This window comes from Ochotona princeps, chromosome 11, assembly GCF_030435755.1.
Source record: "Ochotona princeps isolate mOchPri1 chromosome 11, mOchPri1.hap1, whole genome shotgun sequence".
NCBI lineage: Eukaryota > Metazoa > Chordata > Mammalia > Lagomorpha > Ochotonidae > Ochotona > Ochotona princeps.
Window position 1 is genome coordinate 59,903,336 of NC_080842.1, and position 15,776 is coordinate 59,919,111.

Genomic DNA, 15,776 nt, shown 5'->3' on the forward strand with positions numbered 1-15,776 from the left:
TAAAGCCTCTAATAAGCATTGTTTTAGATTTTAAATTTGAGGCTGTTAATATAAATGAATATGAATATCATTGCATCTCTGGGAATTATTTTTCTAAATTTCGTATTAATATAAAGAGAATATATTTCATGTAGTTCATAAAGATAATCCTAAGAATATAATACTTCCTTCGCAACACTTTCCCCTTCTCCTTGCTTTCTTTTTTCTTCTTTTAATTTTTGTGATTTTGGGTTTTTTATAATCAGCATCTTAATCTTCCACTAAATATTAAACTCAAAAGCTTAAAGTAGAAAGACCACTGTACTGAAGGAATATACACATGGCTAGAAACAGTAATCGAATTCCAAGCTGTCAGCTTGTAATTTTACTCATGTAGATTAAGTTTTTTTCTCCTTTGAACTCTTGGTGTGTATCTTTTGGGCTTTTGCTACTGTGCCTTCTTTCTTCAAGGAGAGCTCTTAGAGAAGGACATGTTGAAGTCTACAGATTTTTATGTTGGATGGAAGAGTAGGAGAATTTTATTGTGTAAGGAGAACATAAGAAGCAAAGTCACCTTAGACAATGTTGGCTGAGGAGTGGGCACTTTGGGAAAGCTCTTGAGTTGCTGCTTGGCGTGTTCATGTCAGAGTGCCTGGATCCGAGGTGGCTCTGTTTCCAATCCAGCTTCCTGTTATTGCACATTCTTACAGGCAACAGAGTATGGCTCATGCACTAAGGTTCACTTAACCAGTGTGGGGGACCCAGACTGAGTTAAAGGCTCCTGGTGTCAGCCCGGCCCAGGCTAGGGCTTTCAGAGTGTGAACCTGCCAATGGGAGAAGGCGTCTTTCTATCTCAGTTTCTCTTTGCTGTCATTATGCTACCAATAAATGAAAATAGATAAAATTTTACAAGATTAATTGCTGCCTGATGGTCAAAGAGCTCAACTGTGGAAATTCTTGTGGCTGATTTTTTTCTCTGCTTCCTGCTCTGCTGCCAGCTCTGAGATGGAACAAGATTCGTGTAGCTGTAGATCACTACCCAATGGGCGCACTGCTGTTTTTTCTCCCTACATTGCTTTTTTTTTCCCCCTTCACTGAAGCTGAGAAGTGTATTTTCGCTAAATAGTGATCTCAGACAATTAAAAAGCACTATCAGGACAAAGTCTTTGGAAGGTTATCTCACAATGTCATTTTCCTGACTAATGTGTTTCCATACCCTGTCACTTGTGAACAGACGTGTGTTCGTAGGCCAGTGTGTTTCATCTGCCGTGACTTTGATTTATTTGCTCTGTAAATTGGGACCAAAGCAATGATGGAAAGTGACATTAATTGTTTAACAGAGTCCTTTTTGTCACATCCACTGCCTTTTCTCTGGGCTGTGTGATGGTTGAAACTCAAACGAAACTAATTGAAATTGCCACAATGAGGGGCACCATCCACTCAACGTTGCATATACGGACATTTGATGGCATTTCAACACAAAATCCTCATTAGCAAATATCAAGATTGCTTCCCAGCCTTCACCGGTCAAAAAAAACAGAAAAATTTTTAAATGGTTACTTATTGTCGTAAGCTTGAAAAACTGTGCAACAGAAACAAAGAGAGAGTTGGAAAGATCGGTTATGTGCTGCATACTTTCCCGACGCGTGCAACAGCCAAGGCTGGGTTAGGCTTAAAGTGGGAGCCTGGAATTCTAGCCAGGCCTCCCACAAGCATGGCATGTATCTGAGCATTTATGCATTATTTACTGTCTTTTGGGACACATTACACAGCAGGTGCATCAGCAGGAGAGCAGTCAGAATTTGATCCAGTGGCCTGATATGAGATGTGACCGTCACCAAGTAGAAGCCTAACCCACTGTGCCACAGTAGCCTCAGACTTTAAAACAATCACTTCTCTCATTCCATAATTCAGGGCAAAGTTTTGAAAACTAATGTCATTGGAATACAGTACCCCCTGTCTCAACCAATAATACATATGTGATTCTTACAAAAATATTTAATAATTCAGTGTCATTTTTAATGGACATTGAATGTAAATAATAATTATAGTTCTACTGGTTTATTCCAGTTAAATACTACCTTTTTATACACACACAAACACAGCATGCCAGTTTCCCATCCCATAAATTCTCTCTGTCCATTGTGGTTCCAGTAGACAGAGGAATTAAAATAGTTGGTGGTTTAATCAGATCTTGTAAATTAATTATGGCATTATCAAGCTCAGATGTTTCAGCTTTTTGGTACCCATTCAACCAGACCTATTTAAAGAACTTGGAGAAAACTGGTTCATTTATGTTTTCTTTGTCATTTTGACTTGATTGGAATTATTGTCGTCTGTTGACACTAGGGATCCAGCTAAGGTGCTATTGTATTATATGATTGAAAGCAAATAGCGGTTTGTCGTATTGCTGGAAAGGCAAACACAAAATTTAAATCAGGGTAAACAAAACTACTCATTTATTGGTAAACATTCTTAGCTATTTTTCTTGAGTTGTTTTTGAACTTCAGTGAAATAAGTTTTGAAGACTGGAATGCCTGGGGAAAGTGTTCAGTGTTGGCAAAGTATATGCATATGTGGACATGTGTGTTTGACACAATCTCAAATATATTTTATTAAAAAACACATGTGTAGGAGTGCAACTTTTATGATACTAAATTGATTTAACTTACTATATGTTTCATTTTAATGTCATTTGGAATAATTGGATATTTGGAATTTAGCTGCTGGCATGTCATATAATCTAAAAAAGGAGTTATTACAATACTTGGATATTAGATTATGATCTTGAGAAGAAAATAAGACAAAATCATGTTATTATTTTTCTTCAGATTATGTGAACAGAGTCCAGAAAAATTGGAGCTGTGTCCTTTTAGTTTTGTTCTTGAATCTTGAGGTTGGATTTTAGTTAGCTTATTGAAGAAAGTGGTGCTATTTTTAACTTAATAATTTACCTCTTCTAATTAGGATATACTTCTTGCTGTGGAATCCTGCACCTGCTGTAGTCACATGACTTTGTGCCAAAACTACCTGACTTAGATTCTTAAATTCAGGGACATTTGGCAGAAGCAACATGCAAAAGTAGTAGTAATAATAATAACAACAATAATACCAGTTGGAGTCTACTCTGAGAACAAATGACTCTTCCTTTCTGCTGCATCCAAAAAGAAAAAGAAGTTGCTAGTTGATCTGAAAAAGACTGATCATTAATGGAGGAAAACAATTTCTATGTGAAAGTAGAATATATATGTGATAAAGGCCTGCCTAATTTCTCTAGTAATACAATTTGATTTTCTGATTAGCTGTCTTATTCTGTGATTCTTGTAATTTTGTCAGGTCAATTAACTGGAGTTCAGTGCGAGAGAGAAAGAGTGTGAATAGTGCTGGCTTCATTAGATGTCAGCAGCTTAGGTGCATTTGGTAATAGAATCTGTGTGGGATAATTTAGCCCATATTGTTAATGTCATAACATGCAGAGCTTAAAAGAAAGGACTTTTGAAGCAGGTCAAATTGGACAAACATTGTAAAATTTTTAAAAAATGAGAAAAAGACATCACACAGCCTGTGCTGTTGTCAATAAACAGATCAAAAAATTACTCAGCAAATAACCATTGATTATAATGTATGCTTAGCACTGGTACCAGTTGTCTAGATGAATTAGTAAAATATTACCTGGATCTTTAACAAGCTGTAATTTCAGAGTCTTTGAATGTTTTCATACAATATATGGCAATAAACATCATCTTTTATAATAAGTGGTTTATAGGTTGTACCTCTGTAGGAGAGGGGTCTTGGGAGGATCAGAGTTTTGTCTTGTTTCTCTTTGTGTCTCCAACACTCAATGTGCTGCTGACATAGAACAGGTGTTCAACAGTGCTTCTGGAACAACAGATGGAAAATTACCTTTGCAAGGTGTTTGGTAAAATGAATCTGGTAGATGGGAAAACAAGATAGAATTATTTACTGTAGCCCTCAGAAGGCAGGTTGAAGTAGGAGAGTGCCTGAGGTCACAGGAAAGTGACATTTAAGAGATACTGCAAAGCAAGACTTAGCTATGACTGACCAGATAAAGAGAAATCAAGGCACTTCCCAAATTTAAGTCTGAAGAATTGTTATCCAAAGGAAAGACGCCAAGAGAAATAGCAGTTTCATTTTTGCAAGGTCCAAAGATTGGGTTTTGGAGATGAGGGAACTGTTATAAGTTAGAAATGTTCAGTAGACAGTTGGAGATTTATGGCTAACGTTGGTGGAGGTGACGGGGAGAGAAATAAATGATTGTAGAGTGTTCAGTGATGAGGTTATAATTGAAACCATTAAAGTGTACAGTTCCTCTTGGAGGAATCTCAGTTTTGGTTGTGTTCAGAGACAGGGTTATTGAAACATTTTGGAGAGCTTGGTATGTATTCAGGGTAGCCTTGAGAATGACGTGGCATGTTGGACGATGAAATAGATGAAGGTAAAACCTCCCTCACGACCTGCGAATTTACATCTTCTCTCAAGGGTAGAGGACATGAGGTTGCAGAAAGCAGCTATGAACAGGACACATTCACACACAGCAGAAATAAACACTGACAACAAGCCAAATTGAACAGACAAATGATCAGAGATTGGTGCCGTTGAGGTATTCTTGAGGTGTGTGATTCTGACCAAAGAGGAATCTGGAGTGAGACGAAGATACCGTGTCCTGGAGAGGGATTCTGAACCCTCACCCTTGCTCTACTAATTCAGTTGAACACGTTCAGCCTAGGCTGACCCACAGCGTTACTTACCTCCCAATGTCAACGGTGTCTTTCGTTTCTTTCTTTCTTTCTTTTTTTTTTTCTATCTCCTGTTTCTGCAGAAGATAGATGAAGAGAATGAGGCAAACTTGCTAGCAGTCCTCACCGAGACACTGGACAGTCTTCCCGTAGATGAAGACGGATTGCCCTCATTTGATGCGCTGACAGATGGAGACGTGACCACTGGCAACGAGGCTACTCCTTCCTCCATGCCTGACGGCACCCCTCCGCCGCAGGAGGCAGAAGAGCCGTCTCTAGTAAGAACCCTTCCTACTGTTTAACAGCAACTGGAGTTGCCCCTGGCTATCTGCTGCATGGGTATGATGTAGTACAAATAAGGTTGGGAATTTTAATTTAGACTGATGTCAAAACATTCTTTTAGTATGCTCTGATTTGCAAAAATTCCATTGTTCTCTCTTTAAAAGTGCTGAGGCTACATCATGGAGTCCTGCTACAGTTTCCATCTTTTTTAAACTGTCTTTGGCTGTTCATGTGTATTTTTTTCTATCTTACTATTACATTAATGGTGAAAAGTTAGACAACTAAAAAGAAACGACTAAAAATTCACCGATGATTTCAAGTAACCTCTAATATAAAAATGGTTGAAATCTCATTTTTGATTTTTTGAGATAACATATTTTTAATTTACATAACAGTCAAAACTGAGTGCTCCACCAAATAAAAAAATCAATAACTAAGAAGTAAAAAAACACATTTTAGCTAGAATATAGGCAAGGAATATAAATGGTAATCTGATGGAAAGAAGTCTATTTCTTATAGTACATTTTAAAATAATCACAGATCATTAAGACTATAACAGTTGATCATTTTAATAATTATTTTACCAAGATCTAAATGTTTATCAAAGTGCTAATTTAAAAAATCAAAAAGGAAAAAAAAAAGAAAAAATGCTTGTGTCAGTTTTCCTGAAAATGTAGTGTTTTGTCAAACTTTAAAATATTTTGACAAAGACTTATGATGACTATGCCAATGGAATTTTAAATATGTGAATACTTTTTAATTTTCACAGAGTATTTTTTTGTATATAGATAGTCTACCTTATTAAGCAATCCCTGGTGATGGGAAACTTAAGTTTTTCCTCCTCTTTTTAATTATTACAAATTACACAGTAATTTAAATAACTCAATCTTTTTCTTATACAATTTTACAACTAGAAATGATAGCTCAAACAATATGCAACACAAGTATTTAAAGGTACTGAATTCATGTTACTTTTGACGATTTAAAAATAGCACATTTATTAAACCAAGTTATTTGTATTTATAATAGACAATGAAGAGTACATTTTGTTTTCTATGTTGTGCTTGACCGAAATTTCATGAGTGCCCAGTCATAGTTTCCCTTTCCATCTGTGGTCACCATTGTCACTTGCCCTGAGTCTAGTCTAAGAGCTTGGTGCTGAAGTTCTAGATAGCCATCTTCCAGACTCTACTGACGTGCTTTGGCACTGCCATGTTGAGTTGTTCTCTGTCATTATCTTCAAGTTTTTAAATGTTGATAGAACACCTCATGAACATAGGGGGTTGCCAGTTGCCTTCTTTTGCATTTTGTGCTGTTTTTTTTTAATCTTAAGAAGTAAATCTTGCAATTATTCCTTCCTTATTCACCAACTTCTCTGTCAGTGTTATTGGTTTTGCTGTCAACTGTCCTGAGTTCTTCACACTGTGCTTGATAAGTTGCATCTACACATCCTACTCTTTTGGGAAACCTCGTAGACTCAAAGACAAAGCCTGTGCCGGGATATCCTAGTTCCATCCATACAAAGGACGAATCAGGCCAGGAGACATAGAAGAGTCTGCCTGAGTCAGAATTGTAGCTTCCAACCTACAGGCCAGGACTCTACCTTTCTGTAAACCAGTGATATCCATTCTTTTAACCACAGTATTCCTTGGATCAGTAAGTTTGTATATCGGATTGCCACGCAGAGTTCAAAGCATCACAGAACTTTTCATTTATCACCACTTGATTGATTTAGGTATTTGAGGGGGTGGAAAATGACAACTTAAATTTTCCATGCCTAAGTCCTTATTAGCAAAGCAGCTTTTCTTACCTCATTAGTGGTGATTTGGAAATCATTTTAGGAAGTTCCTTTTGCTTTAATTTATCCTAAAAAACATTGACATAGATAGTCCAAACATTAAAATGTAGGAAAAGGAAATGCTTTTCTAGTTGATACTGAAATACTCATTTTTTTCCTAACTTTTAAAAAAGAAATGTTTCCTTTAGCACTTCTATGTGATATAATTGAAGAATGGCAGAAATATTTTTGTCACAATTATTGTTTAAAATTTATACAATGTATTCACATGCTTAAGAGATGATTAACTTTTCTTTCTTCTTTTTTTTTTTTTTTCCTGCCATGATTATGTTTCTAGCTTAAGAAGCTCTTACTAGCACCGGCCAACACTCAGTTAAGTTATAATGAATGCAGTGGTGTCAGTACCCACAACCATGCGAACCACAATCACAGGATCAGAACAAATCCCGCAGCTGTTAAGGTACAAACGTAAGCTTCTCCATACTGGGAGACTGCAGCAAAGGGCTGCTGCTTGTAGCTGTGAAACAAAGGGCAGCTTTACATGGGTGGACACAGCAGACATGCGGTAGCTGTTCGATAATGGTTAGATTGTGCAGTGAGTTTCCAAAAGCTACCCTTTAGCTGCTTGTAAGCGGAGTGGGACCCTGAGTAACTCCTTGTCCACTTTATGAATACCTGGAGCACTGTGGGCTACAGAAAAATTTGCTGATGGGCTGGCATTGTTTAACAGTGGCTTGGAGATGCAGCCAGGATGCTGTGCCAGCTGTCTAACCTGGGAAAGATTGCTTTGGAATCACTGCAAAAGATCTCTCTCTCTCTGTCTGCCATTAATTGGAAACAATGCTGGCAATGACATAATTCAGTTAGTGGGCTGTATTAAACAATGTTTGTGTTGCCATTCACTGTGAGTGAAAACGGAGCGTTAAGGGGTACTTAAGAGAGTTGTGAATACTGGGCTTCAGCAATCAGCAGCAAATTAAGGTTTAAACCAGTTTATTATTTTTTTTTATTCACAGTAAAGGTGCTGCAGGGTCTTGTTAGTTACATGTTGCTGAGTAGGAACATTGAAATGTAGGAGAAATGAAATAAAACGTGCATAAATATCATTTAGGAATTTTAAATGTAATTTTCTTTCCTTGTTCTGCAAACAATTATTCACAGCTCATAGATCGAGTACACTTAGACTGAACACTTCATTGAAAATCTCATCTCTTCAGAAAACCTATATCCATTCTGATAAGGTTCAGTTGACTAATTTTCGCTTTCTTTATGCCTTGTTTTAAGACTGAGAATTCGTGGAGCAATAAAGCAAAGAGCATTTGTCAACAGCAAAAGCCACAAAGACGTCCATGCTCGGAGCTTCTCAAGTATCTGACCACAAACGATGACCCTCCTCACGCCAAACCTACAGAGAACAGGAACAGCAGCAGAGACAAATGCAGCTCCAAAAAGAAGCTCCAGTTACAGTCACAGTCGCAACATTTGCAAGGTGGGCTGGGACCCGAAGGAACTACTGGGGAGGGTGCAGAAGGCAGAGGACCAAAGTCCAAAGTCCAAGTTCACAGACTTTGCACTTGCATCCCATCTGTGTCTCCCCATTGGGAGGGAACCCAGTACTATATGGCAGAGGGAGAAAAATACTTTGCTGGACCCAGATTGAGGGTATCATATTTTGCTGACAGGCAGTCTATTCACAATCACCAGAAGACACATGAAATGCTAGCCGGGCGGAGATGGGCCGGCTGGGAAGGGATTGCAACATCACGTGAGGCTTAGAGGGATCTCGGAGTTGCTGACATAATTGAAGTTATGTGAAGGCTGAGCTCGCCAATTCATTAAAGAGCTTTGATATTTTCCCCTTCCAGTAAGGGGAAAACTTAGGCATCGTAGATTTACTGTATTTACCTTATGAGTACTAAATGATACTTAAGTGCATTCTCTCTTGTTTTAGATCACATGCTATACTCAAAGATCTTATTTTGTAATTAAGGATTTGAAAATTCCTAAAGTTTTTTTCTTCCTTTCTATAAAAAGAATATGACCTAGACTGCACTGTACATCTAGGTTAGTTTCTACGATTCCCACACATTGCTGGAAGGTTGGCGCTACGAAGGAAGATTGGGGTGATTTGGGGCTAAGCTCGTCTGGCAGAGATGTACTTTTCTTTCTGGCTCCTCCTCCTTGCAATGCTGTCATGTCAGGGGCTTTACAGAGTTTGACGAACGGAACCGTTGTTTTACACTATGCCAGGCCCTACTGCTACAGCTCTCTCCCTAGCCTTGTCATGGGAGTAAGCATGTTCCAAAAGAGCGATGATAAAAATCCACTACTTTTTATTTTTTTCTTTTGTTTCTGCAACATCTCCTTCTAGCCGCAGAGTGGTAGTCCCTGATCCCTGTTTTGAACCATGCTTGTTTCACACAGGTACGCTGTTGTTGCTGCTGATTTTTAATAAGCATTTTCTTTATAGTCTTTTAAGTTTCCCTTCCTCATTTCAATCTCACCATTTGCCCAAAATTTCGAAGAAATTTTCCTTTCATATTTTAAAGAGCCCTCCACTTGGGGAAATACATTTATCAATATGGGCCAAATTCCCCTGCAGCTCTCTTTGTCCTGATTGGCTTCTTGTCACAAGTCAGGAGGGGCTGATTGTTCTTAGAGCAGAACCACAGTGCTGGGGCACCTACTGGGGTTGAAGGCCGCAGGTGAAGACCTGCCAGGTGGGCTCATTCAACCAAGTGAACTACAGGATTCTTGGGGCAACAGCCTCTTTTGTCCTGCTGTGTGTTCATTTTCTGGAGCTGATTTTTAAACTCCCAAGTTGAATGACTCTCTGTCGTCTGCGAAGCCAGCTGTGAGGGCACACGTTACAGAGCGTGTTCCTCTCCTCTTTCAGTTGCCCCTTTTGGATCCTGTTGTTTCACGTTCAACACTCATGCATCACCCACTACGACTAAACTCTTACCGATCATGGCAATGAAGGCTAAAATAGTCCTCTTGAAGATGTATTCTTTGGATGAGACACACTTTACCCAGACTTTTTAAGGTATTTATTTGTGGCAAGACATGGCCAGTTTATCCCAGAACAGTTTTTTGATTAGAACAAAGCTTGTAGTTTTCAATAGTAATGAAACATGTCTGGCCATCAATATCCAGTGGCTACCCAGCTTTAGAAACCAAGTTATAATTGAAAGCAAAAAGCAGGAACTGTATGAATGAGTACAGATAATGGCTGACTATTTGCTGAGGCTTCTTATCCATATTGTAATTTTTCTCATCCAACTTCTCGTGTGTTGTCTGTCACACTGTATCACTAGGCTCTTCCCAGTTTCTTAGAAGTATCCAGCCTCTGCCATGTGTTGGATCACGTTTGTTCATTTATTCATTCTTCACATGTACATTCATCCAAAACTAACATGATCTGTGTGAACAGCATGGATTCTTGCCCCCAGGGATCAATCAGTCATTGGAACAGGATGTTTGAATTCTCCCAGAAGCCAAATCAATACTCCTGTGTTGGTAGCATTGGTGATCCTGGGCCTCTTTAGTTCTTCGGTTCTTTATGGTGTGGGAACTGTGCCCCTCTGATAGTTCTCAGTTGCTACCTGCCTTTGCACTCACTAAAGATTGCTGCTACCCGTACCGTTTGTTCCATCACCCTGGACGTTTTTGCAAGCCAGCTACCAAAACCATAAGGTTCTTCCTCTGGGCCTTTCAGACAAACTGCACTACCACATTAACAACTAGAAGTTCACATTCTGATTTTGGATGTATGTTTAACGTGACATAGTTCACAGCTACTTATGGTTTCTACGGAACATATATGAATTATCCTAATTATTATTCAAACATCATAAATGCTGATAAGTTCCTTCATAAGTGGGTTCTTTTTAAAAGCTTTATTAAATTATCCATGCTAAAAATTGATGTAAAATAAACTCATTTATCTGTATATATGAAAAAGCCAATCAATCAGTGTGCCTCATTTGTAGCTGACAGCTTGAGCTTTGTGTTTTTTGCCTGCACATTGGATAGAGGATCTGCCACTCAAGTTAAAAACCAAATTAAAATCTACAAATTAAATGTAGAAATACTATTTATCCCAGCAAAGTACCTAATTCCAGGCTAATCTGGACATACATAATATTTTCACATTTCAAAGGACCTTAATTACCGGGATTGATGAATTTGCTTTAAAGTTTATTGAATGTAATTCCTTTTGATAATAATGGGCAGGAAACAGAATCTCATCCAGTGTTGCCAGTAACCAATTTTATGATCCTGGAAATATAATTTAGCATCTTTGGATCTCAGCTTCTTCATCCACAAAAATGAGAGTTTATTTTGAAGATCTTTGTGTTTAATTCTATGATTTTCATTAAATGAATGGCTACCTTTTGAAAATATGTTTGAGAAAAATTGACAAGCCTCTAGGAATATAAATATATGTCATTGATAAGCATATATGTATATATATGTGTATGTATGTGTGTGTATATATGTAGTAGGGTTAGGGATAGATATAGATATACACACACAAGATACATGGCTATATATACCAAATATGTTCTTATCATATTCCCCCCCCTTCTTTTCAAATACAAGATTGCCATGAAGAAGCAATTGAATTTTGGGGTGAGAAGATTCTTACTCCACCGTTCGGTAATGGGAAATGCCTCCCGTGGGAAGTAAGATCCAGGAAAGCACAAAGGCAAGCAGTGAGCTCTCTAAGTCTCTAGATCTCTCAACTGATAAGTAGAATATCTGATTTTTGTTGTCAGTGGGAATCTAAACTCTATTGAAACCATCTGGATCAATGCCTACAATTTTTTATAATCTCTCAGTTAGCTTTCAGTGAATGGAAAGGTTATTGCTTGAGCTTTGGCCTCATGGAAATAACCTATTCTCAGGGCTACATATAAAATTATACATTTCAGGAGGAAAATCAACTGAATATTCATAGCGTTCTGTCACATTGTAGTCACTCTGCCACGTCTCATCTAAACAAACTATATGCTGTATTCTAAATTAAAACAGAAAGCATTATTTCTCTCTGATGGTTTGATGCAAATTTTGTATCTTTAGCAATGATGGCACACTTTGGGGAAAATTCTGTTTCTGTATGTGTTTTCAAATGACAGCTTACTGATGCAAATGTTGTTTGGAATTTGTTTTAGCATAATGGACTGTTGTCTGACTTTGATCCAATATTCGAGGATTTCCTTAGTTTAGTCTTTCAGTCTCCTCGTCGTGTTCCACGCGTCACTGAAGTAGAAGGGAAATAAATCTTAATATGACACCATATTTCATAATTAGTTTCCTTTTTTCCCCCTTTAGCCAAACCAACAACTTTATCTCTTCCTCTGACCCCAGAGTCACCAAAGTAAGTATTAAGAAATGGAATCATTTTCAGAAAGGGAAGGGGGATCTACTACATTTGGCTACAGCAACTCCATTTCAGTTTGTTTTTATAAATGTGCCATATCTTCCAGTGACCCCAAGGGTTCCCCATTTGAGAACAAGACTATTGAACGAACTTTAAGTGTGGAACTCTCTGGAACCGCAGGTAAGACTTCACTTCAAACTTCTGCATGTGTGTTGGAATTACATGTTAAACAGTGAAGTAGATTCTCTATGCGTCTGGAAAAAAAAGAAATTAGATAAAATGTGCCTGCAAACATTTGGAGTTATTTCAATTTTTTTTTGGAAAATTGGTTAAACGTGTTTGTTTTTTAAAGAGAAGATACTCCTTATGCGTCACATCCTAGCCATATCTCCTGATGTACATGGTTGTTTTGTGACCTCAAATAACCTTATTTCAGATTAAAACAGTAAAACTTGAGTAGGAGGAGAAATAGACATTTATTGATCTCTTGGTCAATAAGTTGCCAGGCATATACGTCATTTTGGTTAATTTCACAACAAGCTCATGAAGATGATGGCTATTCTCTCTCTCTTTAAAAATGTATTTATTTTCTATTCGAAAGACAGTTTTACAGACAGAAGGGGAGACAGAAAGATGTTTTATCTGCTAGTTCACTTCCCTAGTGGCCACAATGTTCAAATCTGAGTCCATCCAAAGCCAGGAAACAGGAGCATTTTTCAAGTCTCCCACATGGATGCAGGGCCCAAAGTCTTTGGGCCATCTTCCACTTCTTTCCCAGACCACAGGCAGGGGGCTGGATAGGAAGTGGAGCACCCAGGACACAAACTGGTGCACATATAAGACCCCAGTGGCTGCGAAGGCGAGGATCTAGCTACTAGGCTACCACACTAGGCACTGTTTTTTCAGTTTGAAGATAAAGGAATAAGATCCAGAGATATTAACTTTTCCAAAATTGTGGAGTTGAGAAGGAAAGGCCATAAGATTGAATTCAGGCTCACTGATTCTCATTGTTTCTGTTGGAATATTTTTGTAATTCTCTGTTGTAGCTCAGAGCCTAATATTACCTTCTCTAGGATACTGGTTTTGTATTTTTCCCGCACAAGGAAACAATGATACATGTAAACTTATCAAAACAAGGTGTCCATAATAGTTTTTCAGCAAGATTCATATCCAAAGTCATTTTGGCCATCTGAGCGCAATTCAATAGTCTGTACTTCACATACTGGAGAGAGAAAGGAGCTTCAGAACTAACGTCGCGGGTGGTTGTAGTGGTGCTTCCGCACTGAAATGATTTACTTAGGCACTTGGCCCCAACACCAACTGTGTTTTTGGATGTCTGAACAATGAATTCCTTGGCACTTGGCCATTTCTGATAACAGTAAAGGAGCAGTATGTTAAACAAGATGCTTTCGACTCTATACAGTTTAATTTCATACTTTGAGTTTGCTACGTTATTTCCTTATGAAATGTCTGTTACATGATTATATAATCTGGTGAAATAGAAAAGCAGTTAATTGCATGATGTATAAATAACACGTGTATATACAGGCTGTCACATATAAATGTCAGCATACAGCTGTGTCTGTTCATTGTTACCTGTCACATACTTACCATCACTTACAGAATGAACATATCAAAGTATTTGTTACATCAAAGCTTGTACGACATGTAGCATATACAGTCATAGCAGAATGAACATATCAAAGTATTTGTTATTTCAAGGTTGCACAACATTTTAGCATATACAGTCATTTCTTGAATACATCATAACTTACATATATAATTAAATGTAACATCTTTGTTTATATATACATATGTAAATATGTGCATAAAATATAACATTCAGAGGGGATTTTCTGTCTGTCCATTGATAATCAGTAAGAGGTGGGTTTAGTTAGAAAGCTGATTGCATCATGCACAATTTTGTCATTTTACTTTTTGCTTAAAATACTCAAGGGCTTTTCAAAAAGTTCCTGGGCAATATACATTTTAATTTAAAGCCCATTTTTTCTTGAATAGTTTACAGATTTTTATTTATTTTGATTTTAAAGGTAGAATGAGAGGCAGAGCCTGAGAGAGGTCTTCTATTCACTGGTTCATTCTCTAAATGACCAAAATGGCTGGGAATGGGCCAGGCCAAAGGCAGGAGTTTCACTCAAGTCTCTTACGTGGGGTCAGGGACTTGAGCTCTAGAGGCATCTTCCGCTGTTTTTAGAGGTTCATTAGCAGAGAGGAGGGTTGGGAAAGGAATAGCCAAGACACTAGGCAATGCCCATCGGAAATGCAGCATTGAAGGCTTAACCAGCTAAGGCCCAGCACCAGACTCTTCCATGAATTTTTTGAGCCTTTCTCCATGTAAATATGTGGTCAAGCATCATGGTTTTGGAAGCAGACAGAGCACATTACTTTGAGACTGATTGTGGTAACTGGGACCCAATCATTTTTCTTACAAAATCACACCAATGATGCATCTTAGATGGTTTCTATGTTTTCTTTCTTGCTCTTTGAAGGAAAGAAATGAAGAAATATAATTTTATGGTAGATCAAAGGCAAAATATTTTTGAAATTTTATGATTTCTTCTACCATTTTTCCAAAACTAATTTTGCAAGACTGGACTTCTTTTAGTGAAAAATCTTTTATTGCATCTTTTTTTAGAAATGACTTTTTTTATACTCATACTCCATTCATTTATGTAATATTTTACCATCTTAAGTAATTTCAAACACCAGTGTGATTGGCATTGGTATGAAAAAACATACTACTGTGACTCTTGGTAACAATTCAGCTGAAAGGAATCTGTTAATTAGTTGTATTCAAAATGCTGTGGGCATTAGTCAGTTTCTGTTTTAGAGAGGGGTGAGAGAGCTTCCATTGTATATTCTAAAACCAAGCTCTCCATTAAAGGCCATTTTAAATTCTGTCATAATAAATAATTTTTAAATGTCAGAAATGTTATGTAGCAGAAAAATACTCTAATCTAGAATGTGTAGTTATCCGTATTATTGTTTTGTTTGGACATTTTAATGATTACTCTTGTATGTGTGTGCACTCATTCTAGTGTATTCATTTTCATCATAATTTTGTAATTAACCTCAATAAGGAAATTTTGTATTACCTTAAACAATTTGTTAGCAAGCTTTCAGTGTATCGTATAATATTAGTCAGTGTAGGCACATCAAAATTTAATCATACTTCTATTGTTAGATGAGAATATGTTACTGTTTTGAAACTGCACTGAATTGGAACTATTTATTCAAAATTTTATCTCTTTCTAAGATTTATTTATTTTGTTTCAGAGTTAGAATTACAAAAAGAGGGAGAGAGACTGAGAGAGAAAGGGAGAGAGGAATCTTTCTTCTGCTGGCCTAGTCCCTAAATGGCTGCAATGGCAAGAGCTGGGTGGTCTAAAGCTAGGAGTCTAGAGCTTCTTCCAGAATTTCCTGTATGGGTGCAGGGATCCAAGTGTTTTGGCCACCCCCTGCTGCTTTTCAAGGCCATTGGCAGGGAGCAATATTGGAAGTGTATAGAGCAGCAGAGCCTAGAAACGGCCCAGTGTGGGATGCTGGTGCTGTG

At 37.6% G+C, this 15,776-nt stretch overlaps 1 protein-coding gene across 1 annotated transcript in view; it reads left to right on the forward strand.

The window, feature by feature from the left end:
- PPARGC1A (PPARG coactivator 1 alpha) overlaps positions 1-15,776 on the forward strand; it is a 97,671-nt gene that overhangs the window by 51,625 nt on the left and 30,270 nt on the right. Inside the window, exons 3-7 of the mRNA XM_004579175.2 lie at positions 4,820-5,014; positions 7,154-7,276; positions 8,101-8,305; positions 12,154-12,199; positions 12,309-12,382. Coding sequence (XP_004579232.2) covers positions 4,820-5,014; positions 7,154-7,276; positions 8,101-8,305; positions 12,154-12,199; positions 12,309-12,382 — 643 coding nt within the window. The remainder of the gene's footprint in view (positions 1-4,819; positions 5,015-7,153; positions 7,277-8,100; positions 8,306-12,153; positions 12,200-12,308; positions 12,383-15,776) is intronic.